Raw genomic sequence first — 27,115 nt, forward strand, 5'->3', positions numbered from 1 at the left:
TCACCCGACTCCAGCATGTCCGCCACGTCTCTTCCTCCTCAGGTTGCGGCGATATGGACATGCTCCTTGGGCAGCAACACAGCAGAGCTCTGTAAGGCGAGCAGTTGGTCTCTGGGTGTAAACAAAGGGATCCTGATCCAATACGTGGGTTCTGCATGAAAAGACAACAAAAAAAGAATGAATGCCGTTATGTTAGAAACTTTATTAGAAAAGATATGAAGCCACACCAAAGAAAATAAAATAATGAAAGATGGATGAAAGTAGAAAAGAACTCAGGAAAATATTGGGGGCTGCTAAAACAGGCAAAGCACAATGACAATAACAATGCAGAACAATCATCAAAATCTTCTGAAAAGACTGGAAATGTGTGACAGCTTATGAAATCAAAGGCTCGTTGTCATCCCCCCCATTTTTATTGTTGTTTTCGAAGAGAAAGGGGTTTGATTGTTCGTCAAAAAGCTGCAAAAACGAGCGGTAGCTCTAGAAGAAAGGAGCTTGGTACCAATGTCCTGCAGAAACGACCCATCATAACAAACTAGGTATTCTGCTGCAGCTCTATTCTGCATAAACTCTCAGAACCTCATCCTTATTTCTTACTCTGTAGCTCCTATAGACGGTCATCTTATTTATTTTTTTATTACAGTGGAAATCTTTTTCTGAGGGTGACTAACATTAACTCTGAAACTCACTTTCCCCCAATAATAAGTCAGTGTTAGTGAGAATGAAGGCTTTAGAAATCCACCTATAATCTAGAACTATTTCTCACACCTTTTTCAGAGATGCTTGTTTGATGTCTCACCGTCCTGTAGGTGTGAGTCCTTCTGTTGCTTGCCCTGCTGGTGTAACATAATGCCAGCGTGTTGGCTCATATCTGCTCTGAGGAAAAGGCTTGGCCTCTCAGGAAATAAGAGTCTGAGCCTGTTTGAGCTTGAAAATCAATTATTGCAGCTTAATTTTACAGATTTCTCTGAGCTGTGATCACAGGCAAAATAATTCTGTCTCATCCATTAGAGTTTGCATGAAAAGAAGGGAGTTTCCAGTTTGATTCCAGCCCTGCTGTGGTTTGAGGCATCCTCCCTGCTGAGCAAAGGTTCGTCGCTCACCTCCGGCTGGGATGCAGTTAACACAGGAGGATTTCTGGGCTTATCCCAAATCCCACCATGAAGTTCAGGTAGAAAACTTTCTTCACATCTCTTCATACTGACTTTAGAGTCCCAGTCTGTCCAGGAAATCTGGAATCCAGTGACGCTGAACAAACTTATTGTCTTTCAGCAGAGAGGAGGCTGCCTTTTGATAAAACAGACAATATTTCCAGATGGATGGCGGCTTTTAGTCTATGACAAATGGAATAAAGAAGCAATATAATAAAACCACTCCTCTAAAACAGCTCTTTTTTTTTCTGCTTATTAACCCGTTTCAGACTGTATTTATTGTCTTCATTGTTTCCAGAAATATATCTCTGACAAGAAAAAGGAAAACTGTTTGGGAAGAACTTGATAAAAGTTGCTGCTTTGCTGCTTGGTTCCTCCGATGAATGGCCTGAATTAAACTTAAGCCGTCAACTTATATAGGAATCTACTAGTTTTAAACAATTTACCAACAAATCAGTCATGCACTTTAAACATTTCAAGCCAACTTTTACTCTCTAATGCTTCTTATTTGCATGTAGTCCACTTTTTTGTGTCTTTATGCTAAATTAATGCTATGTTCAGACCGCACCAGTGTTAATTTCGTCAGCTTTATTTAATTTAGTCTTAGGCTTAGTCACAACGACAAAAATCCATTTTAGTCTTAGTCATATTTAGTCATTGCCTTCCCGATTTCCCATGATCAGACATAGAAAAAGAAGCATAGATACAAAAGGCAACTGTCAACCAGCTCCACAGGCGGCCCCGTCCAGGAAACACACAGCCAGGCAGACGAGCTCCGAGCCAGCTCCCATGTCAGAGGATGAAGAGAGCACATCCAGTTAGTCACAGTCAGAGAAACAGGATTTAAAGTAAAGTAAACCTTTTTTTCTTCATTGTTTTATTCATTCATTCTGGACTTAAATTGCGATGCTCATATATGTATATAAATGTGTTTCCTGGGCTTTACTTTGTGTCAAGTTTACTCTGTATATATGAACTATACTGTAGATATGAGTGTGATTGTACTAGGCTTGGGGGAGCATTTAGTATGTGTGTGTGTTGTGGAAGTGTTTGAGTTTGTGGGTTTGTTTGACTACGGTGTGGATGTATCAGTGGTTAAATGTCTTTTACTATTTTCTCCATTCACCTATGATGAAAGTTTGTTATATTTACATTCTGTAAGGACCCTCTGAGAAGTAAGAGGATGCATCTTAAGGGCCTTAAATTAAACAATTAAATAATTAAATCGGAGCCACTGAGGACAACACGAGGAGGCAGATCTAGATGCTGAAGCTCCTCTGTGAGCCGTTAACTGGATACTTGGTGTTTTCAAAGGACTAATTATAGATTGTCATGCCAACGGAGAAACAAACATATTTAGGGAGGTATTTCAAAGCGATGTTTACAGCTTGGGGCCTCCAGCACGTCCTGCTCTGTTCATGTTTTACTGAAAAAAAAAAACTTCAGCTAAAGTTGGGACTGAAAAATTCAGAAGCCCAAATCGGTTGATCTAAATAAAAAGAGACACTTTAGTCATATATTTTTGGATAAACAATAATTTAGATTATATACAAAGAGTACAACTAATATAAAAATCTCTTTACCCTATAATTTATTTTTAATTCCTTAAAATCAGACGTTCATGTTTGGACATCAGTAAGACAGAAAATGATGAGAAAATTATTCCTGTTTTATTGCAGTTCACTCTTTATAATTCATTAGATATGAAATACTTTACTTATTTTCAGTATATAAGGCTAGAGGGGAATGCAAAATCTAAGTAATATCTAAACATTTTTCCTACAACTTTGCTACAACGATTAATTTCCTGATTAGCGAGTAAATTAATTATCATTTCTTCAGGTTCTGTATCTTGTTTGCAGAGGTGGAAAGTAACGAAATACATTTACTCAAGTTACTGTGTTGAGTAGGTTTTTTGTGTATTTTGTATTTTTCAAGTAGTTTTTAAAATTGGTGATTTAAATTTTACTTGATTACGTTTTGAGTGAAGTATTGTATTTCGTTACATTACAAATCCCATCCGTTAATGAGTAAAAAAAAACCTTTGGAAAACCGAAGGGAAGACAAAAAATGGGGCCCGGAAGCACTGCAGCGAGTGACGTGATCAGCATGTAGATCTAGGCCACCAGGCGCCAAATCTTTCTGTAGGAGATTGGTAACGAGATGGAGGTGGATCAGGAGAGCGACGACGGTTCAGAGAACGTTTCACTAGAAATGCTAGCTGAAACATCGAATTCTGCTGCCCAAAACGACGAAAATCCTCGGCCACATTTGAAAGACTGCTTTTCATTTAAAGGAAAATTCCGGTTTTTAACACTTTTAGCCCCTTTTCTGTAGTGTCCAGGATAAAATCGAATGATCGACACCAAAATTTTGACAATTGGTCCTGTCTCTGCTATTTGGCTCATGCAGAATCAACCCCTGGCTGCTTTACAATGGCTTCCATAGTGCATGTCCGATAATGTCCTTAAAACAACCTTAAACGTTCTTTTTTTTAAATATGCTACTCACCGGGTCGTCAGCGCTGTTCAATGACGTTCAAAAACAAGTTTCGTAAAGAAAAAACGTTCCTGTAGTGTTTTATTTAGCATTTTGTAAATCCCATTGAGTTCTGTTGGAATAGTCAATATCCCTCAGCCACCGTAAACGGAAATGGGGCCTGTTTACGCTTAGTTGTAGTCTTTTCGCAAGGCCCAAGTGTTTCTGCTTCACTCTGTGTACTCCGACGTCGAGGTGCTAACGTCTCTGTTAAACACTTTAAAAAACTCTGAAAATGGAATACGAAAGGTGGATTCTTCTCCTACACAGTGGTCCTACATTCCCAAAGTATAGAGACATTGTCGCCAACTAGTGGTCTGGAGTGTGCAATGCTTCAGATTCGAACGGGAAGCGGAAGTTTATAAGCGGTTGTGATGTATCGGAAAAAATAGTTCTGGGATTTACAAAATGCTAAATAAAACAAGACAGGAACGGTTTTTCTTCACGAAACTTTTTTTGGAACGTCATTGAACAGCGCTGACGACCCGGTGAGTAGCATATTTTAAAAAAAGAACGTTTAAGGTTGTTTTAAGGACATTATCGGACATGCACTATGCAAGCCATTCTGAAGCAGCCATGGGGGGATTCTGCAGGAGCCAAATAGCAGAGACAGGACCAAACGTCAAAATTTTGGTGTCGATCATTCGATTTCATCCTGGACACTACAGAAAATGGGCTAAAAGTGTTAAAAACCGGAATTTTCCTTTAAATTCAAGAGGGCCGACAGCATCATCACGCAAAGCCAGATGTGTCTGCCAAAGGTTACTGAACTGGTAGCATTCAATAACTCCACATCTAATCTGCGGAAGCATGTTTTGGTAAGTATTTAGTGCATTGGTACTTCAAAGTTTTCATGACTAATAGCCAATTAGCAAAACAACCTGTTTCGTGGCATTGCTAATTTTGTCTAGCACAGGGGTCGGCAACCCGCGGCTCTTTCATCCTTATACTGCGGCTCTTAGTGGCTTGGGAAAATAAATTGCTAAAAAAAAACAAAGTATTTCATTTAAGTTAGTGTTTCCCGCAGCACTATCTTGGAGAGGTTGGAAACAGTTTTTTTAAATGTAACTAAGTAACTTTTACTTAAAATAAATTTTAAATTAGCTACTTATTATTTTTACTTGAGTAATTTTTCTGATGGGTAATTTTACTTGTACTTGAGTAATATTTAATCCAAGTATTGTACTTTTACTTGAGTATGATATTTTAGTACTTTTTCCTCCTCTGCTTGTTTGTATCACTTGGGCTGAGCATGGAAAAAGATTTGATAGTAAAGAGAAAAGTTTTGAACATTAGAGACAGAGTAATGGAAGAAACACTGAACGACAGAGGAACCAGGAGGCACCGTGGAACAGCTGAGGCAGAACGAAGGCTCCTAAGCAGAGGGGGTAAGACTAAATAACAAGGATGGATATAAGAAGACAATTCCTACTGTGGCATAACTTATTTAATAGAAATATGTCGAAAGACATAAAAACCCCAGAAGAATGAAATAAGGAACTAAAGACAGAAGTGAACTAATAATGAAAATAACAGGTGGATATGGAAATACACCAAGAACATAATAAACAATGATTGAATGATGAAAACAGAAACATAAAGAAAACTTAGACCCAAACACCTTGTAAAACATAACATAAAAATAAAAGTGAAATGAAACTGAATGGTAACATGCAGAAAATCAGAAGTCTGCCTCCACAGGATCATTTAAGGACAACATTTCATTGTAATGACTCTAATGACTCTGCAAAAAGTTTGACTACAAACCAAGTTATTTGCGCTTCATGGCTCCTGCTTCAACAGGATGAATCTGGACCCTGAGGACTAAAGTTTCAGTTCTTCTCTAATGAGCTCTTGTGTCTCTGAGCTGAATGCGTTGCCCTCCTCTATGACCTCCACACCCTCATCTTCCCCCGCTTTGCTTTGTTTGCCTCCTTCAAATCCTCCTCTGCTCAGAAATAATACCGTTTTCGTGCAAACAGCTCATTAGTTTTATTTTAAGAGCAGCGTCTGAGGAGTTGATGCTGAGGACAAAAACACGGTAACTCAGAGACAGCTGAGCCACTGTACCCCGCCCTCAGGCTGCAGGTTAGCGTGTGCAAAGGAGAAACCTCAGATATGAAAATGACTTACTGTACCAGAAGGTATCCTCAGCTACTGATGGATTATGAACTCTGGTTCTGCCAACATTTGAGTTCATTTAAATTTTTCCCCCCAGCGTTTTATGTTATTTTCAGCATTTTCACAAGTACAGAGCAACGAAATTCACTCTCTGGATTTAACTCATCCCCTTGGGGAGCAGTGGGCTGCCATTGTGCGGCCCCCAGGGAGCAGTGTGGGGTTAAGGGTCTTGCTCAGGGACCCAGAGTGGCAGTCTGTGGGAGAACCTGAGAACCTCAGGATTCCAAGCACAGTGCCCTAACCATTAGGCTGCCACTCCCCAAAGCGTGCATTAGCATGAAGGGTCTTGCCTAAAGCCGGGCATACACTGTACAATTTGTTTCCCTTTTGAGGCCGATTTTCCAGTTGTGCAAGAACTTTCCGATCTGGCCGACTTTCAGCCTGATCGTGCGTTGTGTAGTATACAGGTGGTAATGAGGGGTGATCAGTCTCTAACGATCACCTCCCCATCAGGAATCGTAAGGTCGCAAGAAAATCAAACATGTTTGAAATTCAGTCGGCCGTCATCAGGTTGTCGTGGTCAAATCGCTCAGTGGGCAAACAAGGATTCTTCTTTTTCCTCTCAGAAGAAAACCCAGCAGCATGGCGGGGGTGCAATGGGTGAAATGAAGTTCTTTCTGTCAAACTGACAGACCGTAGTAGCCACGTCACCTTTTCTTTTTAAGGCTTTCAGCAAAAATTTGCACAAACTGGCAAAGCAGCGCGTTTCACTCTAGAGAGCTTCATATTCCTCTTCTACTGGTTTGGCTTCCAGATAGACGAGTCCAAGTAGCGCCATCTCACTGCGGAGCTGAGTCCCGCCTGGTTTTTAGACGTACAGTGTGAGCAGGTAGATCGCATCAGAGCATCGGGTCGCACAGCGTGAGAACATGCATCGTGAGCTGTGAACTTTTAGACCCTGCAGCTGTAGCTGTAGCTGCTTGCGAAGACTGAAAATATCGCACAGTGTATGTCTGGCACACGGCACCCACACTGGCAGCTCATTTCCCCCCAGCTGGGATATGAACCCAGGCTTCCTGTGTGCAGGATGATGGGTGACTTACCATTTGAGCTAGCCAGCCGCTAGCCAGCCGCTAGCCAGCCGCTAGCCAGCCGCTAGCCAGCCGCTAGCCAGCCGCTAGCCAGCCGCTAGCCAGCCGAGTTCATTGAAGCTATCCTTTACAAATGGATGTGGAGAGAGCACCAATTTATCTTAAATTAGATATATGGTATTTATACTACATGTCCTGAGATCTAATTTAACTCTCATCAGTGTTGGAAGCGACGGTGTTACATAAAACACAGTTTTTATGTAACACTGTGATAGTATTTCCTTAAAAAAGTAATATGACTTACTACTTTTGCCGTATTGACAAAACTTATGTTATTTGTAATCTAACACAGTGTCTTATTTCAGCTTGATCAATTAAGGCAACTTTTTTTTTTACTGGTTTTAACCTGGGAAGAGATCTGTACTGCAGGGATGAGCAAGGAGCTGAGATTCGCATACATGACAAATATTGGCAGAGGGGCTGCAATGTCAGAAAAAAGGGATGAAAGAGAGCATAGTATACAGCCACTTGCAGTAAAACTGAGCCCCCCCCCCCCCCCCCCCCCCCCCCCCCACCCCCATCCTCCCCACCTTCTCCAGAAGCACCATAGAGAGCGTTCTGAGTAGCTGTCTCACTGTGTGGTGTGGAGGCTGCAGCGCCTCAGACTGGAAGAAGGTGAGAACAGCAGAGAGGATCATGGGGGCTCCTCTTCCCTCCATTAAAGACATTTCATCCCAGCGCTGCGTGTCCCGAGCCTGTAACATCATGAATGCACCTCACACCCCCACCATGGACTGTTCTCCCTGCTACTCTCTGGGAGGAGGCTTCAGAGCAGTCAATGCAGGTCCAGCAGATTCCAAAACAGCTTCTTCCCCACCACCATCAGTCAGCTAAATGTTGGAAAAACTCTAAATCATGTTCCAGACTCTGCATCAAACTGACCATATCAATGTATTTTTTTGCATGTTTTTTTCTTTCCCACAATGTTTACATTTGATCACTGCTACACTTTAAGAAATGGAAATCTCATGAGAGCTGTACGAAACAAAATTAGTTATGTATGCACTCCATGTGTACAAAATGAAAAAAAAGTTGTCTAAGCCTAAAGTCTAAAGGCCTGGTTATCCTCCCGCAGCAGTGTGTCGCAGTTTGCTTGTCGCAGATATTTTTGATTTATTTGGTCTGCTCTATGTTATTCCACGCCACAACGCAAGAAACACAATCAGGAACTAGCTGTGGGTGTAGATACGGCCGAGGCGGTGAGGACGTGGGGGCAAGTAAGTGCGACAACGGAGGGACATGAGGGCCAAAAAGAGCGGGGATCCAGGTGGAAAAAGGCTCCCAGCGCTCTTCTAGCTGGTCCATCTTAAGCAGTCGTTTTCCACAATGGTCATTGTCGTTTTCCACAATGTCATACAAACAAAACAGACAGGTAAGGTACCAAACAGGAAATACGCATAGAGTTGAGCGGATGTAGATCTGACCAATCAGAAGCCTCCTGTCTGCAGCACTGTCTTTGGTCACCAACAATTTTGAAAAGGTGCAGCAGAGTGTCTGTGGAAGGAGGCGGGGGCATATCTGCATTCATTGAGACACACGCAGACGACCTCGTTTCTGAGTATAAATCAGCCTTTAGTCTATAACTTAAGGTGCTGATGGCATGCCGCCCAGCTGATTCCTGCCTCTAGGATGTTATCACAGTAAAACAGGAACAGTCCAGATGAAACTACTATAATGAGAAAAAGCAGAGAGAGCGTAAAGTTAGATGTTAAACTAATAAATACAGCAGAATGGGAGAATAGAGATAAAATGAAGCAGAATGATGAAAAAGGGGTCCCTATGTCCTCCAGCAGTCTAAGCCTATAGCAGCATAACTATAGAGTAAATGACAGGTACTTCCATAGTGCTTTTTCAAGTCAGGAGACTTGACCAAAGAACTTTACACTACATTCAGTCATTCACACACTCATACACAGATGGTGGGAAACTACATTGTATCCACAGCTGCCCTTGGGCTCACTTAAAGAAGTGAGGCTGCTGTACACTGGCACCACCAGGCCCTCTGAACACCATCAGTAGACAATGCGGGTGTAGTGTCTTGCGTCAATTCAACGCCACTGTCATCCCCTGCATAATGAAAATGTTATCTCTACTCTCTTTCGTTGGCTAGAGATAGCTCAGGAAAACCGGAGCCACTCTAACTAGAAGCTTTATCAAAAAGGAACGTTTTAAGCCTAGCCTTAAAAGTAGACAGGGTGTCTGCCTCACGGACTAAAACTGGTAGTTGGTTCCACAGGAGAGGAGCCTGAGAACTAAAAGATCTGCCTCCCATTCTACTTTTAGAAACTCTAGGAAACACTACTAAACCTGCAGATTGAGAGCGAAGTGCTCTGTTGGGAACATAAGGAACAATCAGATCTCTGATATCAGATGGAGCTTGGCCATTTAAGGCTTTATATGTGAGGAAGATTTTGATTTTGTTAAGGTGCATAATGTTTCCAGCATCACCTGCAGGTCAGCCAAAGAATTAAAATTAACCTTGGTGGTGAACTTGTTTTCCTATGTAGGTGCAGCTTCAGGCTACATTGATAAGAAGCAATGGACTGCAGAGGGATGATGAGTTTGCAAGACTTTTCCTTGCATGGGATGGTGGTTTTAACAAAGACAAAAATCCCTGAGCACAGATAAAATGTTAAGAGGCTGATGTTTTTATATGATTTGCTTCCTACATCATAAACGCCTAGAGACGTAAAATTACAAACAATTCTCCAAGGAAAACATGAAAATATGCAAATATAAAAGTCTAATTAAGAAAGATGAATCTCCACAGGCAGCAGAAATATGTTCTTCAGATGTGAACATTAATTAGTAACTTTGTTTTGACAGATCTCAGCTGGGGTGGAGCAGTCTGTGTTTTTACCGTTTCTCATGGAGAGCGAATCTGAATGAAATCTTCCTCACGCAACAGAAAATATAAAATTCCTGTCTGATTTAGAATGAAGACATCGAACAGGTTAATGTGACCTTCAGTCAACGTTTGACTCCTGCAAAAGGTGAAGAAGAAATCAAAACATCTTCTTTTATCGTCTGCAGCAGAATCTTTAGTTGCTTTAAGGTTGTTTTCTTGGGCTAATAATGTGCTTCTCAGAGCATCCGGGAATAAAACTTAATAAAAACCAGGAGTATTCAGGGGTAAGAGTGACCTGGGGGTCCAGTCAGCGCAGGATGACTCAAATACACATCAGAGGGTCTGAGGGGAAAGGGTAGCAGGATTCCCTGTTGTAACATGATGAAGTGGTGGCTCTCTGCAGTGTGTATGTGATTAAAAGGAAGTCAGGAATGTCCAGAACAGATCTGCAGTCATAGGCTGGACTTTACCACCATGACAAACACCCACAGAGGGAAATATGTGGCTGTAATAACGTTGGATCATCAGTGTTTTTCCATCCATCGCTGAGATCTCCCTGCTGCTGATCCGATCCCTGCTGATCACAGACTGCAGGTCAAACAAAAAACATCCTCTTCAACAGGATTCCTCCAGAAAGGACAGAATCCAACTGGATGCAGTCTGAAACCAGCTAGAGTTACTGAATATCAGCCTTTTTATCTACATCAGTGAGAGCCTGCAGAATGAGGCGAATGTGGTTTAGGAATCCATGTTCTCTGGTTTTCTCTACAGATTTAAGGTTGACTTTAAGGTCCTGGTCCCTGATACAATAGAAAATAATAAAATAGTGTATAAAATATGATTTTTTTTAGTGTAGTTCTGTTTCTCTGACTGTGACTATCTGGGTGTGCTCTCTTCATCCTCTGACATGGGAGCTGCTAACCAGTTAGCAACTTAGTGCAGGTTTCCAATGGAAAATTCCATTGGGACCAAGTAGCACTAAATTGGTGACTTAGAAACGACGCTGTCAAGGAACGCTATGGACAGAGGAAACATGCAAGAGGAGGAGAGTTTAGTGTCGGAGGTCGTGGATGAGTCTCCTCCGTCATCCATTTTTTATTTAGAGGAGGAAAGCGGGGACGAAGATGTTGTGGAAGAGGACGCCAGGGCGGCAGAAGCTTGGTTTGGTGTAGAAGGCTTCCAGCCGTACATGTTTGAGCCCTTGCCTCGCAACGCTGCCAGTTCTGTTAGCTCTACGCCTGCTGAAGACACAGACGTCCATCCCCGTGAACACTGGGACGCAACTCAATGGCAAAGGAAAGGATTCTGATTTCAACCGTTGCGTATATTAGCTGCGACACATGAATCAAGATGCTATGACTGAAAGCATTTGATTGACAGATGACCGTTGATATATGATTGGCTGAATTTATGTGTTCAGGCTGACGTAGAACTAACTGGCCTGCAGAAGATAACAAAAAAACCCACAGATTAAGACAGGATTTTTTTTTGTAGAAATTTTCTAACTTTTGGGAAAATACAGTCTGATAAAGAGTACATTTATATACATGTTTAAGCCAGAATTAATTGACATTTAAATATGACTTCCCTACGTATTTAAGGCTAATAGCGTTCAATGGCATCTGAGCTCTGACTTTGTCCATCCGTCTGTCCATTGGTTGTCCGTTAATACCTGGATCAAACATCTTGGAGGTGGACCTGTTTCCACACTGCTGATTATTTATTAAAACACACATTATCCATGCCTTAGTAATTACAGTTATCTGCTTATTGTGCCTTTTTTTATGATGATAAATAATAACAGTGAATTAAATCAGAGCAGAGGGAGGATCCTCTCTGAACAGGTCCACAATGTTCCTTTAAAGAACCCGATTTAGAAATGTTCTTTAAGGGTAAACCTCCAATTGTTCTTTTTTAGTAACACGACCTAGGCTGTTCTTTGACTCCCAATGATTGTTGTTTCCATAGTTACTTTGGTACAGATACGGCCCGGGGCGAAAGAAGAAGCCAGCTCAGGTATTTATTGGCTGCCAGCCACATTACTCATAAACCTGAACAAGTGTGGTTTGGAAACCTTCTGAAACTGGAGGAGAATCTGAAGATCCTGAAGAAGAAACGGGAATCCTCGCTTCACATTATGAAACCATGGTGACATTTTATGAACACTTTCGTCCCAGACGGTGATAGATGGAGGACACTGGTTGGAGCTTGTTGAAGTTTTTAATCTAGTTTCATGCTTTGATTATTCCATTTATGCTGTCAGTGTGAAGTGCTGCATTAATACAGATTTGTTATATACAGACAAAAAAAAAAAATATACAATAATACATAATATTTGCAGTGAGGACATTTTTACAAACTGAGAACATTTTGGCTGCTGTAGGTAACAGATATGCTCGGCTGGTTGGTGTTACAACCCAATCCGTACCATCAGCTCATTTGCACAACCAGATATACATCTGGATTGCCATAAATAATGCAATTATAGTACTAAAATTACTTATTTCTATCCTTAACCCAATAAAGAATGCTAATACACATCTATAAAAAAAACTTTTTATGATGTTTCTGAGACAATTTTGATGCTTTTTACATTTTCTCCGTTAAACTGCTTCTCTGACGTCATCACAGGACATGCACAGGCCAGTCCGGCAAAACATGATTTAACCATGTTTGTCTGCATTTTAGTTGTTTCTTTCTTTATATCACGGGCTATATACCATTACCGCTAACACGAAAGGAAAACATAAAACTCAAAATGACTAGATTTGTGTTTAAATCCAGAGCTAAAAATGTTAGCTACCGGATGTAGCCCAGGAGCCCATTACCGGCACAGTCGAGTGATAAAATAGAAAGGAATTTAATGCATTTATTTTCTCAGGAAAAACATTATTAACCTTTAATACATTATATTTTAGTATGCTTACTATTTTGGGGAGGGAAAACATAATTTAGTTTTTTTTTTAGAAAATAAAATCAAGGGTGACCCGGATGTATATCTGGATGCGTAAATGAGCGTATGGTATGGATCATACTTCAGGGACGGATCAGGTAGTGACAGTCAGATCTGCTCAGGTCCCTGCTCTTTCTTATGACATGATCATACGGCGACGCCACTCAGAAGAACTTTATTGCACCGGTTTCTTAAGATTCAGATCTCATCTGGAGTCTCCACATATGTGCTATTATTTTACGTTTCATTGGCGATCTAAAGTAGAAAATTATCATCCCAAGTCTTGAAGGAAAGCACTGCCTTCAAGGACAGACGGAGCTCTGACATTTAACTGGGTGACACAAAAAGTCTCAGGGATTCTTCTTCTTCTTTTTATCTGAGTAGATCTATGATTGGAAGGCAGGGGATGACAAATGGAACATCTTAAAAATGACTTCCATAGAGATTTTAGACAAAAAAAAACAGTTATTCTCTTCTAGAAAATGACCAGTTGTTGACACAGAGTTAAAAGTAGTGTAGCTGAATATGGCTACCAGACCGAGACACAACGCTACCCTGCTCTACGTCTTTATACCACGGTTTAACAGTAACTTTGTTCACCATAAACAGATTTTTTTCAGTTTTCGGTTCAGTAAGGTAAAATTTCATCACTCATCAGACACGTTAACATTACAGATGCTCCCTGTCACTACCACTGATCTCTATTTATTCTCTGGATATCCAATTGGCAGAAAACCTGAAGTCACTTGCCGCCATCTTGATATTTAATTCTCTCAGAGAGTCACGCCATAAACATGCTGTTATATGTAGCATTTGGCTGCAACAACAAGCAGTTTTCTGTCTCTGGGATTAAAGGTTTTAAAACACATCCTCTTCAAACACCAGTAAATAAACACCATTTTAATGTATTTTTATTACATTTCTCAAATGTTATTAACGTAGGCTGTAATATATAATTTAAATACATATTTATCTGTATTTGAATCTTAATTAGAACTACATGCAATTCAATCCACTTTATTTATATAGCACGATTTCAATAAACACAAGGTTTCCAAAGTGCTGCACAAAAAAGATAAAATAACTAAAATAAAAAACTAAATAAAAGTAAATAAAATAAAATAAAATCACTGCCCGCACAGAATAAAAATATGCATGTGTATACATAAAATCAACATGTGTATACATAAAATCAACACTCTACATGGTGTCAAAAGCCAAAGAAAAGAGGTGAGTTTTAAAATGAGACAGGCTGTAAAATTTAACTACATGTGCAACTTATATAATTAAAGATATTCAATCACTGGATAGCATATGTGTGTGTTTGTGTACGTGTGTGCATACGTAGCTGTATGCATAGTTAATGCAAATTTATAGATTCTTGTTGTAACTATGAGCAGAAAGCAAAATATGAATTTGATGTTGCCTGATATTTTGCCAACGCATGTAATTTTGCACATGTAGAAACTGAAGCTCTGTGGAGTTATTAAATTGGTTAATTAATTTAGCTCTATTTTAATTCAGTGTCAGATTTAAAGACTAATACACAGACGCAGCATAAAAGTACATGGCAGGGGTCAGCAACCGTGGCTCTTTAGCACCCCCTTGTGGTTCCCTGGAGCTTTTTAAAAAATGCATGAACATTTATTTATTTTTGTGTATTTTAATATGGTTTGCAGGAGGTCTAACAAACATTCATTATGTTTTTTTATGCTGTAAACATGGGTTTAATAAATACATTTAAACAATAAATGTAAATATTTTTTCAATGAAAATTTGCATCATAGTCATAGAGATCAGAGGTCATAGCCTGCAACACATGTTTCAGCACGGCAAGGTGCCAGACAAACAAAGTGGCTGGTGTGTCTCAGGCCATGGATCCCAAAGGGAAAAAAGGAAGATAGCTGATGAGAACAGAGGATTCAAAGAAGAAGGGAGCAAATCTTTTGCTTTCATTACTATTGCCTGCATTTCCGCTTTGTTATGAGAGTTTGTCAAAAAATAAAGGGTCATTTTGAAAGGCTTTTCCGGGGAAAGCTAAATATGCAGCCGACCACGAAGCTGGGAGTGAGAGCACATGTGTGATCGCAGAACTTCTAAAGTTAGAGTTAGTTAGGAGAGCAAAGATAGATTTATGAAGTAGATTGCATCTCCAAACTCCACTACTGCTGCTAGTTTTGTTGCAAGCATAGAAAACCGTTAATAGATCCAACAGGTAGCGCTCTGATGCAGGAATAGGAACTTTCTTCCAGATTTTTTGCCCCAAATCCCAAATATTATTATATATTTAAGCCCACGTAGTCCTTGTTATAGTGGGCTAATACACTTAGAGCCCGTTTTGCCCTATGAGGCTTATAGAAGAATTACATTTTTGCAGCTCCAGACAGATTTGTTTTTTGTTGTTTTGCTCCAATATGGCTCTTTGAGTAGTTTGAGTTGCTGACCCCTACTATATGGCATAATGCATGCACAATTTGCAAATAGAAAAATACTATAGCATTGTGTGTGTGTGTGTGTGTGTGTGTGTGTGTGTGTGTGTGTGGGGCTGGGCTTAGTGGGAACGGGACAATCGGCTGCCTGAGGCTATGTGGGGTTACATTCAAATTGGCTCAGCTGTGCTGCAGTAGTCCTGTTTCTCTGGCTGTGACTAACTGGATGTGCTCTCGTTTCATCCTCTGACATGGAAGCTGGTTTGGAGCTCATCTGCCTGGCTGTCTGTTTCCTGGAGGGGGCCGCCTGTGGAGCTAGTTGACAGTTAACATTTGTATCTATGCTTTTTTTTCTATTTCTGCTTCTGTCTCCTTGAACCCCAGTCGGCCTCGGCAGATGGCCGCTCACACTGAGCCCGGTTTTGCTTTTAGAGATGCCTTTTTTAGGCTGCTTTTTGTTGTTTCCGTCTCCGATGGCGGCCAGCAGCTGCTTGTACTCTGCTGTCTCCTTAGAGTAAAGCTGCCCCCTGTCCAGCCAGTCCTGCAGCTCCTCTCTCTGGTTGTTGGTAAACAGCCCTGATGCTGAGTATCCGTCTAGCAGCAGTTGGTCTCCCACCTGGTGGTACGCCTGGATCTCTTCTCTCGACAGGTAATTCCCCATGACCTGCTTTCGGCTGATTCCTGGTTGGTTCAGATCAGAGGATTCATGACAGAGTTATGCTCTGAAAGCTAGTTTAGGTTCAGGAAGACTGAGCGGGTTCTGACCCTGTCAGCCTCAGCTTGTTTCTGCCTGCTGGAAACTCTGGAAACTTATGAGTTTAACCATCTGGGCTGTGCTAGTCACCAACCCTATCCCAGTTTATAAACCCTGACCTAGTTTATAAATTCTGACCCAGTTTATAAACTCTAGCCCAGTTTATAAATCCTAGCCCAGTTTATAAAACCTAGCCCAGTTTATAAACACCAACCCAGTTTATAAACCCTGACTCAGTCTATAAACCCTGACCCAATTTATATAACCTAGCCCAATTTTGAAACCCTAACCCAGTGTATAGATCCTAGACCTGTTTATAAACCTTAGCCCAGTTTATAAACACCAACCCAGTTTTTAAATGCTTTACTGAGCCTAGCTAAAGGTTATACCATGACAGAAAAAAACCCCTGCTTGAGCCAAACAGGAACCCCAATAGAGCTGTGGAGAAAAGGTGACCTAGGATGAATTCTTGGTCCAAAAATTGTGAGTTCAGCCGTGGTTACCATGGTGAACCAATAGGGTTTTTCTGTCTTTTCACCACAGTGGATTAACACACTGACCATCTGTAGACTGGATCCCGACACCAAGCAAAGGCCTCAGGCCTGGAACCATTCTCCGTCATTATTCAGCCCTCAGTTACTCAGTTTAACTAGTAGAACTGCTCATTTATTTACAGTATTCAATGGTAAGTAGAATCAATTATTGAATATCAAAGACAGAAACATTTTCAGAAGAAGGTTGTTTCATCAGGTTTAGAATAAAGGAATGGTACCAGTCCACACACCCCTGGTGGAGGAACTTTTTTCCTTAGGCCAATTTACAGATTAACAAAATCTCTCTAATTTTCACAACCCAATGTTGGCAGGTATGCAACTGTCTTCAGGAGCTTCAGGGACATACCTGCATCCCTTCTCAGAGACTCTGACACCTCTGGATTGGACAGGAGTAGTGACATCTTCATCAGTTTAACGCTGTCTCCGCTTACCAGAGCGTTGGTGATCTCAGCCCTGTGAGCAGAGAGGAAATTACTCAGCCATCACCAGAGAAGGCTTCAGTCAGAGTAGGGAGCCTCACCTGGTGCTACGAGCCTCCCTGCTGTTGCCGGTGGTCAGGGCCATCCGGTGGTGTTGAGCCAGCACCTCTCTGCACAACTGCTTGTCTTTTCCCACCATAATCTCGTACAGGGCTGGATGTTCGGTCCTGAAGGCTTCTGTCATCCCTTTTTGCTGCAGAATGTCATAGGCCTTTTGCAGGCAGTCTCTGGGAGGGATGTGGTCTGCATTCATAACAGGGTCGCCATTGTTGTTGGGAGATCCGCTTTCCCGCCGGACACCTATTACACTTCAGAGAGAAAACAGTTTGGTTTGGTCCAGATGAGACTGTCATGATGCTAAATGATGTTGCTTTTCATGATGAGCAGGTAAAAAGCAGCTCACTCATGGTACGCCCCCACCAGTCCTAGCTTGTAGGTCTTCATGAGCTGGTAAAGCTGTGGGTTGCTGATGCGGATCTTGTTCAGCATCTGCTGATATGCCTCCGTGATCTGGTCTCGGTCTTTTTTGGCCCCTCCACTAATGGTGTAGCAACTCCTGGCTGCCAGCGTCTGCTCATATTGCCTCTGCAACCTCAGAGCTGGTGCGTATCGTTGCACATCCTGCTGCAGCTGAGAGGAACACGACAACAGACATTGGTTGGATTGTGTTTGCAGAGTTTGTGCTGCTGTGATAGGCCTAAACGTCAGGGAGAAGCTGCCTTAGTCCCGGCAGCCCTTTACAGCCCCGCTTCAGACCAGAGAGCCAGGACATGGACCCCAAGCAGACCCCAGATGGCAGCAGGAACCAGGAAGAGGAAACACACCAGAGAACATGGAAGCAGAAGCTGGACCAACTGAGATAGAAAGGCCCAAAAGTTAAAGAGTGGATCTACTCATTCAGGAGTTGTTGAATGCATTTGGTGCTGTTGGTTCATGCAACACAAGCTTCTCTGTGTAATTCCTCTATAATGTTCTCTGTCATCTGTGTCTGCTGCTACTGGTGCGAGTCCTAAAGCCAAGCTGGTGTAAGAACTACTCACAGTGCGTTGGACCTGGGCTCGGAGGGCCAGCGCCTGCTGGTTCAGGTCTGATGGGGTCCTCTGGGTGGCCTGGACCACAGCATGATAGAGGCAGTTCTGGCCCTCTGAATACACCGGGATCACAGAGCCGTCCGCTCCAACCAGCTCAAAGTGTCCTCTTTGGGGGGTCTGCTCACCTCGAGCCTGTTTCTTCATCTTTGAGAAGAACCCCTGTGTCCTGGTAGAAGAGGAAGATCTAGGGTCAACTAGATCCGGCTTCAGGGTATAACAGCACAGTGATGAAAGATGGCTTTAGCTTGTGTTCAAACTCTAATTTTCTACATGGCCAGAAGTGCTGGGAGTCGGTCCCGGTCACAGATGGGTTACCCTAATACTAACCTGACCAGGATTTGGATGCCTTTCCTAATCTGTTTTGTTCTGGGTTCATGAGCCTGCTACCTTGTCATGGTAACACCTGACAAGGGATGGTCTCTAGCCTGCTTTGGAGGTCTGTAAAAGCGATGCTCTAATCAACCAGCGTTCCAGGTGACTGGTTGATCAGAGAGCTGATTGGATCAATCCGATAAGTTTCTCTGGGTTACTCTATGGCAGTCACCAGGTTACCACTCAAAGCTGTGCATCCTGCGAAACGGCAGAGGTTGAATCCTTGAGTAAAAAAACGGAAATAAAGGACTAATCTTACAGCAGAATATACTAAAGTACATCGACGTCTAGTGAAGGGGAGGAACAGTTGCGGATCTAGACCAAATGTACCAGCGGGCCAGGAGGGGGCCTGAGTGTTTTCATGGGGGCCCAGAAAAGCATGAAATAAAAGGGTCCTTAAACAGGGCAAGGGATTAAAATATATTCAGAAAGCTGCATGAAGTGAAACTTCTTCTCAATTAGGTTAAATAAAAATTCTATTACTTATTAGGTCAATATACATTTATAATTTAGGAATTGTACATATTTTTGACCTAATTTAAGTTAAAACTACCACTTTCTATAAAATTTGAATTAGAAGTCAAGAAAAAACTGTTAAATTCATCTGTAAAAAGTAGAGTATTTTTTATTCATTTTTTGTGAAAAAAAAACATTTAGCAGATGAAAATTGGGATCCTATATCCATACCACTGAAGCTATTACCTTATTGTTTTTGAATAATTAGTAAAACTGGACACTCAAGTGAAGAGAGGGGCGGAGCTGTCCACCGACCACCACCTGGTGGGGAGCTGAATACGCTGGAAGAGGAGGAAGCCTGAAAGACTCGGCAGGCCCAAACGTGTAGTGAGGGTCTGCTGGGAACGTCTGGTGGAACCCTTGGTCAGGGACGTGTTCAACTCCCACCTCTGGGAGAGCTTCTCTCAGGTTCCGAGGGAGGTTGGAGACATGGAGTCCGAATGGGCTGTGTTCTCTGCCTCTATCGTCGATGCAGCTGCCCGTAGCTGTGGCCGTAAGGTTTGCGGTGCCTGTCGTGGTATCAATCCCCGAACCCGGTGGTGGACACTGATAGTAAGGGATGCTGTCAAGCTGAAGAAGGAGTCCTATCGAGCTTGGCTGGCTTGTGGGACTCCTGAAGCAGCAAGCAGGTACCGTGAGGCCAAGCGTGTCACGGCCCGGGCGGTTGCAGAGGCAAAATCTCGGGCCTGGGAGGAGTTCGGTTGGCCTCAAAGCGATTCTGGCAGACCGTCCGGTGCCTCCGGAGGGAAAGCAGTGCTTCGCTAACACTGTTTTCAGTGGGAGTGGGGAGCTGCTGACCTTGAAGGAGGATATTGTCGGGCGGTGGAAGGAATACTTTGAGGATCTCCTCAACCCAACAGACACGCCTTCCGTGGGGGAAGAAGAGAGGGGGTGCTCGGGGCTGGATTCATTCATCACCCAGGCCGAAGTCACCGAGGTGGTCAAAAAACTCCACGGTGGCAAGGCTTCGGGGGTGGACGAGATCCGTCCTGAGTATCTTAGAGCTCCGGATGTTGTCGGGCTGCCATGGTTGACACGTCTCTTCAACATCGCGTGGAGGTCGGGGACAGTCCCCCTGGATTGGCAGACTGGGGTGGTGGTTCCCCTCCACAAGAAGGGGGACCGGAGGGTGTGTTCCAACTGTCGGGGAATCACAATTCTCAGCCTCCCCGGAAAGGCCTATCACTGCATGAAAAGTGAGATTTTCGTCCCCGTAAACCCCCGTAAACTCCCGCAGATCTGCCTGATTTTCGTCAGTTTCCGACAATTTGCAACCCGTGCTTGTCCGCGTTTGTCGTGCCACAAATTGTCGGAAACGTACCATGACGTATGTGGAGAGCGATCAGCTGTACTAATGGCCCTAATTAGCATATGAATGCAGCAAACCCGCGCGGCTGGCCAGGTCTGGCTTGAATAACCTTCTCAGTATTGGCTGAAACCACTATTCTCAAACAAGTAAAATCGCTCGTGATTGGCAGCAAAACCACACGTGGCCACGCCAGGCTTTAATTTTCTTACTGAGTATTGGACGGAACCACTTCTTTTTCAACAAGTAAAGTCGCTCGTGATTGGTTGGCATATATATATATTTACATATATATATTTATTCATATATATATATATATATATACATATATATATATATATATATATATATATTTATTTATTCATTCATATATTTATTAATTCATATATTTATTCATTCATATGGTGTGTATTTATGTTATCCTACACTACTACACAATTATTAGGCTACCATCAAGGACATGAATGAATTTATACAGGAAATGAACATTTGCCAGGAAGCTGTTTATGCAAAGAAAGAGCTTTATTAAAACACACACAACTATATACAACGCGTATCCAAACACATGCGTTTCTAAAAATTAAAAGTCCGTGAACGGTCCGTTTGCTTCCTCGGGGTTGGAGGTAACTGGCAGCATTCCCTCCGAGGCAGGTCCGATGTGCAGACGCCTACTGTGCGAGGCCCTGTACTAAGGCATCGCTTCTAACCGGGACTGCAGCTTAACACAGAGTTCAGTGAGATCCGGCCTACGAAATGGCGGCGACCGTACAATCCATCCAGAGACACCGCTGACGACGGCGGACTTCCAGAGTTCCACTTCCTCATCTGCTAGCACACTCTGCCTCGCTTTCAGCAGCTGAAAAAAAAAACAATGAATCAGCGCACTGCGTATGGACACTACACATCCATTAATGCACCTGAAAAATAGTCACCAAATAAAGACTTACCCTCTTTCTTCTGGCCCGACTCCGAGCAGATAGCCTCCGCACGCAGCGTGTTGGCTGGCTGCGTATATCTGAAGCTCCTGCGTACCGTCTGAAAATACGTCTTACAGGCAGCTGGAAAACAATTAAATGAGAGTGGTATAAATAAAAAATCAAACACAAGTCACAGTAACAAGGAAGGAGAAAACATTAAAACAAGTCACTTACACACAATGTCGTCTTTATCATCATCGTGCAAATCTGGACTTGCTGATTATGGCTCCGAGCAAATAGGAGGTCACCGCCTCATTGTGAGGCGACAGTAGTCTGTGAAAACAAAATGTAAAAGCTATGATCGGTATCTATCCGTATCCATTGCCTTTTACCGCAGAATGAAAGCATATTCTTTAAATCTTACCCTTGCTCCGGTTCATAGCGCCTGCAATTAGTCTCCGAGTTGTTAAGACGGCGTACTGCTTCCTGTAATCACAAAAAATACACTTTAATAAAGCTTGTTCTTGCAAGGCTAGGCTAGATAGGCTAATAGCTAGGCTGCTATTAGCCGGTAGCTTAGGCTAGGCTGCTTTTAGCTTAGCAGGCAGTAATCAAACATATATATTTACCGCTAGCATCTCTTCTTTGAGTTCGTCTTGTTCGATGCAGAGTCGCCATCGCGTCCAAGAGGAGTTTTACTCCGCTCCAGACCGCCTGCACAAAGCAAAGCATACATCCTCCACTGTGGATCCAGCCGCGCCGCTCTGAGTTTCTTGGAGATCGTACAGAGCATGCGCGAGATGAACCAGGGTGTCCGCGGATCAATAAAAATAATTAAAAAATCATTCTTTTTTTTTTTTTTAAATCAAGGCCTTAATTGGCACTAAAATTATTTAAATATGTTTATCGAAGTATTTATAATTCTTTAATAAAAAATGCTTATAAAAACAATTTCGTCAGATATATTATATCGCTCCAGGCGGAGAAAAAGCTAGAGGATATATATATACACGTATATATGTGTGTGTGTGTGTATGTGTGTGTGTTTACATACATACAGGAGTCATGGAACTCTGCTTGCAGCTCCTTCATATTTCATGTACACTAATAACTTGTGTACATGGTTCTTGTTGATGGCATTAAAAGCATTTCTAATAGCATTTAAATAGCATTAAATTAGAGTCACTCATTCCTGTATGAACCCTGTGAGCGCTTAATTTAATATGACATATTAAAAAAATCCCACCATCATCCAGCACATGTTCAGTTTCTGCCCAAATATATATTTATATTTTTGTAGATTTTTGTAACGGGGATAAGGATAATTCAAAATTGCTTTTTTTTTAATGAACTTGTTCACTACTTCCAAACTCAGCATCTCTTTTCATTCCTGTAATAAGAAGTTTCTTTTGAATGGATTTCATTAAAGCTTAAGTCCCTCGGTATAAAATAAATATTTTGATGGAGATGAGAAATCTGCTTTCTCCTTGGTGAATAACCAATAGTTTGGATCCAATCATTTAAATAAACGGTGTTAGTTTTTTTTTTTTATATATATATAAGAATTGTGCTATAATTTCTAGTCACCGATCTGTTGCTGCTATATTTTAATTTGACGAACCGGAATTTGTCGATGTTCTTTTTCCTGTTTGGTGCGATTGCAATTGCGGATCTTGACCTGGCCGGACCTTATGACCACAGTGTACCAATCTTCTGATGGCTACTTCCAACAGGATAATGCGCCATGTTATAAAGTGAATCATCTCAGACTAATTTCTTGAAACTTTTCCACTTAAGTAATTGTGAATTGAGCATATTGACAGACAACATTTTATTTATTATCTTAAATGCAATTTGTATTTTTATAATTACTGCTCTAAATTTATTGCTCTGTCAGCTAAAGATCTGTTTTGGTCTCTATACTTTAATTAAATAAATCAATTCAAGCTAAAATGTAAGAGGCTACAGTATACTGAGCCTGATCTCTTTGTATTCTTACCTAGTAAAACCCCCCCTGCAACCCTGATTTGCATTTGTATAGCTCACAGCATGTTCATTTACATGTTAAAGCCTCCCCTAGAATTCCATGGGGGGGAGGCATGGGGGGAACACTGCCTAAGAGAGTCCACGTCAATTTCTGACCATTTACGGGAGTTTTCGGTGAAGCCTGCAAATTGTCGTAAACTGCCGCTAACCTGAAGTTCCACGACAATCTACAGTGCCGCATATTGACGAAAATCCCACTTTTCATGCAGTGTATGCCAGGGTGCTGGAGAGGAGAGTCCGGCTGATTGTCAAACCTCGGCTGCAGGAGGAGCAGTGTGGTTTTCGTCCTGGCCGTGGAACCCTCAAGCACCCTCTGCAGGGTGCTTGAGGGTTCATGGGAGTTTGCCCAACCAGACCACATGTGTTTTGTAGACTTGGAGAAGGCATTCGACCGTGTCCCTCATGCTGCCCTGTGGGGGGTGCTCCAGGAGTATGGAGTCGGGGGCCCTTTATTAGGGGCCATCCATTCTCTGTACAAGCGGAGCAGGAGTCTGGTTCGCATTGCCGGCATTAAGTCGGACCTGTTCCCAGTGCATGTTGGACTCCAACAGGGCTGCCCTCTGTCACCGGTCCTGTTCATAACTTTTATGGACAGGATTTCTAGGCGCAGCCAAGGACCAGAGGGGGTCTGGTTTCGGGAACAGCGGATCTCGTCCCTGCTTTTTGCGGATGACGTAGTTCTGCTGGCTCCCTCCTGCCAAGACCTACAGCGTGCGCTGGGGCGGTTTGAAGCCGAGTGTGAAGCGGCCGAGTGTGAAGCGGCCGGGCTGAGAATCAGCTCCTCCAAGTCCGAGGCCATGGTTCTCGACCGGAAAAAGGCGGCTTGTCCCCTTCAGGTTGGAGGAGAGTCCCTGCCTCAAGTGGAGGAGTTCAAGTATCTTGGGGTGCTTTTCACGAGGGAAGAATGGAGCGCGAGATCGATAGACAGATCGGTGCGGCTGCTGCAATAATGCGGATGCTGCACCGGTCTGTCGTGGTGAAGAGAGAGCTGAGTGAAAAAGGCAAAGCTCTCAATTTATCGGTCGGTCTACGTTCCTACCCTCACCTATGGTCATGAAATTTGGATCATGACCGAAAGAACGAGATCCCGGATACAAGCGGCTGAAATGAGCTTTCTCCGCAGGGTGGCTAGGCTCTCCCTTAGAGATAGGGTGAGGAGCTCGGTCATTCGGGAGGGGCTCACTGTAGAACCGGTTCTCCTCCACATCGAGAGGAGTCAGTTGAGGTGGCTCGGACATCTTCTTCAGATGCCCCCTGGACGCCTCCCTTGGGAGGTGTTCCAGGCACGTCCCACCAGGAGGAGGCTCAGGGGACGACCCAGGACACGCTGGAGAGACTATGTCTCTCGGCTGGCCTGGAAGCGCCTAGGGCTTCCCCCAACAGAGCTGGAGGAGGTGTCAGCGGAGAGGGAAGTCTGGGAGTCTCTGCTTAGTCTGCTGCCCCCGCGACCCGGTTCCGGATAAAGCGGGAGACGACGAGTATGAGTATGAGTAGTAAAACAGGATTTGTAAAGAAAAAGAATTAAATAAATCCAAAGGAGCTATCAGTAACCATGTCTGTTCCAGCGAAAATCATCATTAGAATTTCTTTTAAGTATTATGTTTTCAGTACCGCGGCCAGGACATGATCTACAGGGGCACTGGCCCCCATTGGCCCCTGTCTAGAACCGGCCATGGTGAGGAATGATGACACCGTGGCGGGTTGCACTGTAATGAGTCTCAATGAAATGAGTTTTTTGAACTTGGGATGTCTTGGGATGTCTGCATTTAGCAGATGCTTTAATCCAAAACATTGCACAAAGTACAATGTGACAGTGAGGTAGGCATTAGTGTGAAGGATCTGATGTGACAACCTGAGATTCAAACCGGGACCTCCTGTGTGACAGTCAGGTGAATTACCACTTGAGCTAGCCAGTTGCTGTTTTTAGTTCTGATCTTAGTAAACAGATGTACAGGTTGCCCTCAATTAGAGCTCATAAAAACTAACCTTTATGGGGCCAAACATTTGAATGCATCCTTAACCCATTAGAACCCAGACCAACTCTTACCCAAAGAAAAATGTATAAGGAATGGAAACTTGTGAAATGTACCCTGTTTATCACATTATTGTAAAATGTCAATAATCTGAATCACTCAAAGCTCCCTTCTAAAAACCTTTGAATGGTTTGATACTCAAAGAGTCAACTTGCTTTTCTTCTATTTTATGTTCTTAAGGTTCAAGTGGCAGGTGTGGCTTGCCACCTTGATCCTTTGCTTGGCTCCTCTTACTAGCCAAACCCACCACTGCAAAGTTGGAGTTGGAAAACATGGAGCCCTTTTACATCGTGTGTTTCTTTAAGAGCAGACCTCTCCACCTCCTCTCAAAGTCTTGCAGAGGATGGAAGCCCTGTGGAGATGACAGCTTTACTGAATCATTCCTAGGTCTATAGGACCATAGATCTCTTCCTCAGATGAATCTCTCAGCAGCTTAAGAGACTCCTGTATGAAGCTCCTCAAACACAATGAGCTGGTCTGCCCATGAAGAGCTAAACAGATGGGCTGAAAAGGCTGCTTGTACAAGCAGGTAGTAACTCATGGCACCTGAGTGTCTCATTTAGCCAGCAACTTGTATCAGAGAAAAAAGGAATACAGCAAATGTTATTGGGAGATTCTTGCAAAATACCAAATGACCAAAGACCTTGTGGTCACTGAGTCTGGTTTTGATAATAATTATCTGAGCATCTGAAGTTGAAGACTAAAGCAGATTTTAATATTCGTCTTCAGGATCAACACACTTTATGTGATATTTTAAGGAAACGTCCCTTCAGTCACACACATCCTGTTCATAATACTCACTGCTATGGAGCGTCCGGGTATCTCCTCAGTCGGATCACGATGTCTTCGGCAGAGCTGTCTTTCCCTGGAAAATAATCCTCTGTCAATTTTCTCTCATGCTTGTCAACCACAATCAGTCTGATGCCTTTTCCTTGAAGGGAGTCACTTTGGGTGAGGATATGGATGTGCAGAGCTGTGGCAGGTTGGTTCTTATCACTGATTCCCTCAATGTAGCGCTCTAAGTCTTGCTGCTCAGCCTCAGATAGGGACTGACTTGTTCTTTGGACAGCCTGTTTCATGTGGTTCTTATAAACCTGGTTGTCAAAGAAATTTTGGGTATCGGTCCTGCCCAGTAAATTGCTGACAGTGCTTCCAGCAGCGTTGCTGATTTTGTGCATGCAGGCTTTGTTCAGGAAGGAGGTCATGTGCCTGGAACAAGCCGCCACCAATGAGTCTAGAACACTTTCCCCCATGATGCTGATGAGGTCGTTTTTAAGGCGCTTCACATCTGGTAACTGCTGCCTTTCATCCAAGGCATATTTTTCATTAGGAAGATCACTCATTGCATTCAACAACTGAGGGATGAATTTATTATTGATGACGTCCTCTGAGGGAAAGGAATCATGTATTTGTTTGCAAATTATTATGTATTTACCCGTATCTAAAAGCTTCATGGCCATCTTCAAGCCTCCATTTTTCTTCACATGTTGCATTATAGCTCCAGAGGCCTCTGAAAGTCTATCAAGAATGTTCATGATCTTGGTGCAATCCGTCATGAGATCAGGAATGATTCTTCTTGTCAACACGTGAACTGACTGACGCATCTCTCCCTCACATCCTCTGTCAAATCTGAAGTCATCAGACCCCTCTTTCATCGCAGTCTTTGGCACTGCTGAGCAGATGAGGCCAGTGAGACGCGAATCCAGAGGTCTCGAAGGCCTCTCTCAGAACCCTTTTGAAGAGTGCTTCAAGACCTTTGTCAGCAGCATAGTTCAGAGTGGTGACACATACTTGCTTCAGCATTTCCTGACCAGCATACTCTCCTGCTTTTTTAAAACTCTGTTTAACTGTGAAGA

At 42.8% G+C, this 27,115-nt stretch overlaps 1 protein-coding gene across 1 annotated transcript; it reads right to left on the reverse strand.

Moving 5' to 3' along the window:
* Positions 1 to 26,892, reverse strand: LOC119784851. The gene is made up of 7 exons (XM_038287104.1): positions 26,061 to 26,892; positions 18,019 to 18,235; positions 17,382 to 17,608; positions 17,020 to 17,286; positions 16,846 to 16,952; positions 15,470 to 15,872; positions 1 to 151 (listed from the first exon to the last, which is right to left on the reverse strand). Exons 2-7 carry the CDS (start codon positions 18,211 to 18,213, stop codon positions 1 to 3), a joined length of 1,350 nt encoding a protein of 449 aa, XP_038143032.1. The 5' UTR covers positions 18,214 to 18,235; positions 26,061 to 26,892.
* Positions 26,893 to 27,115: the final 223 nt, after the last annotated feature.

The sequence above is a fragment of the Cyprinodon tularosa genome, unplaced genomic scaffold, assembly GCF_016077235.1.
Source record: "Cyprinodon tularosa strain WSP-4 unplaced genomic scaffold, ASM1607723v1 ctg235, whole genome shotgun sequence".
NCBI classification, from domain to species: domain Eukaryota; kingdom Metazoa; phylum Chordata; class Actinopteri; order Cyprinodontiformes; family Cyprinodontidae; genus Cyprinodon; species Cyprinodon tularosa.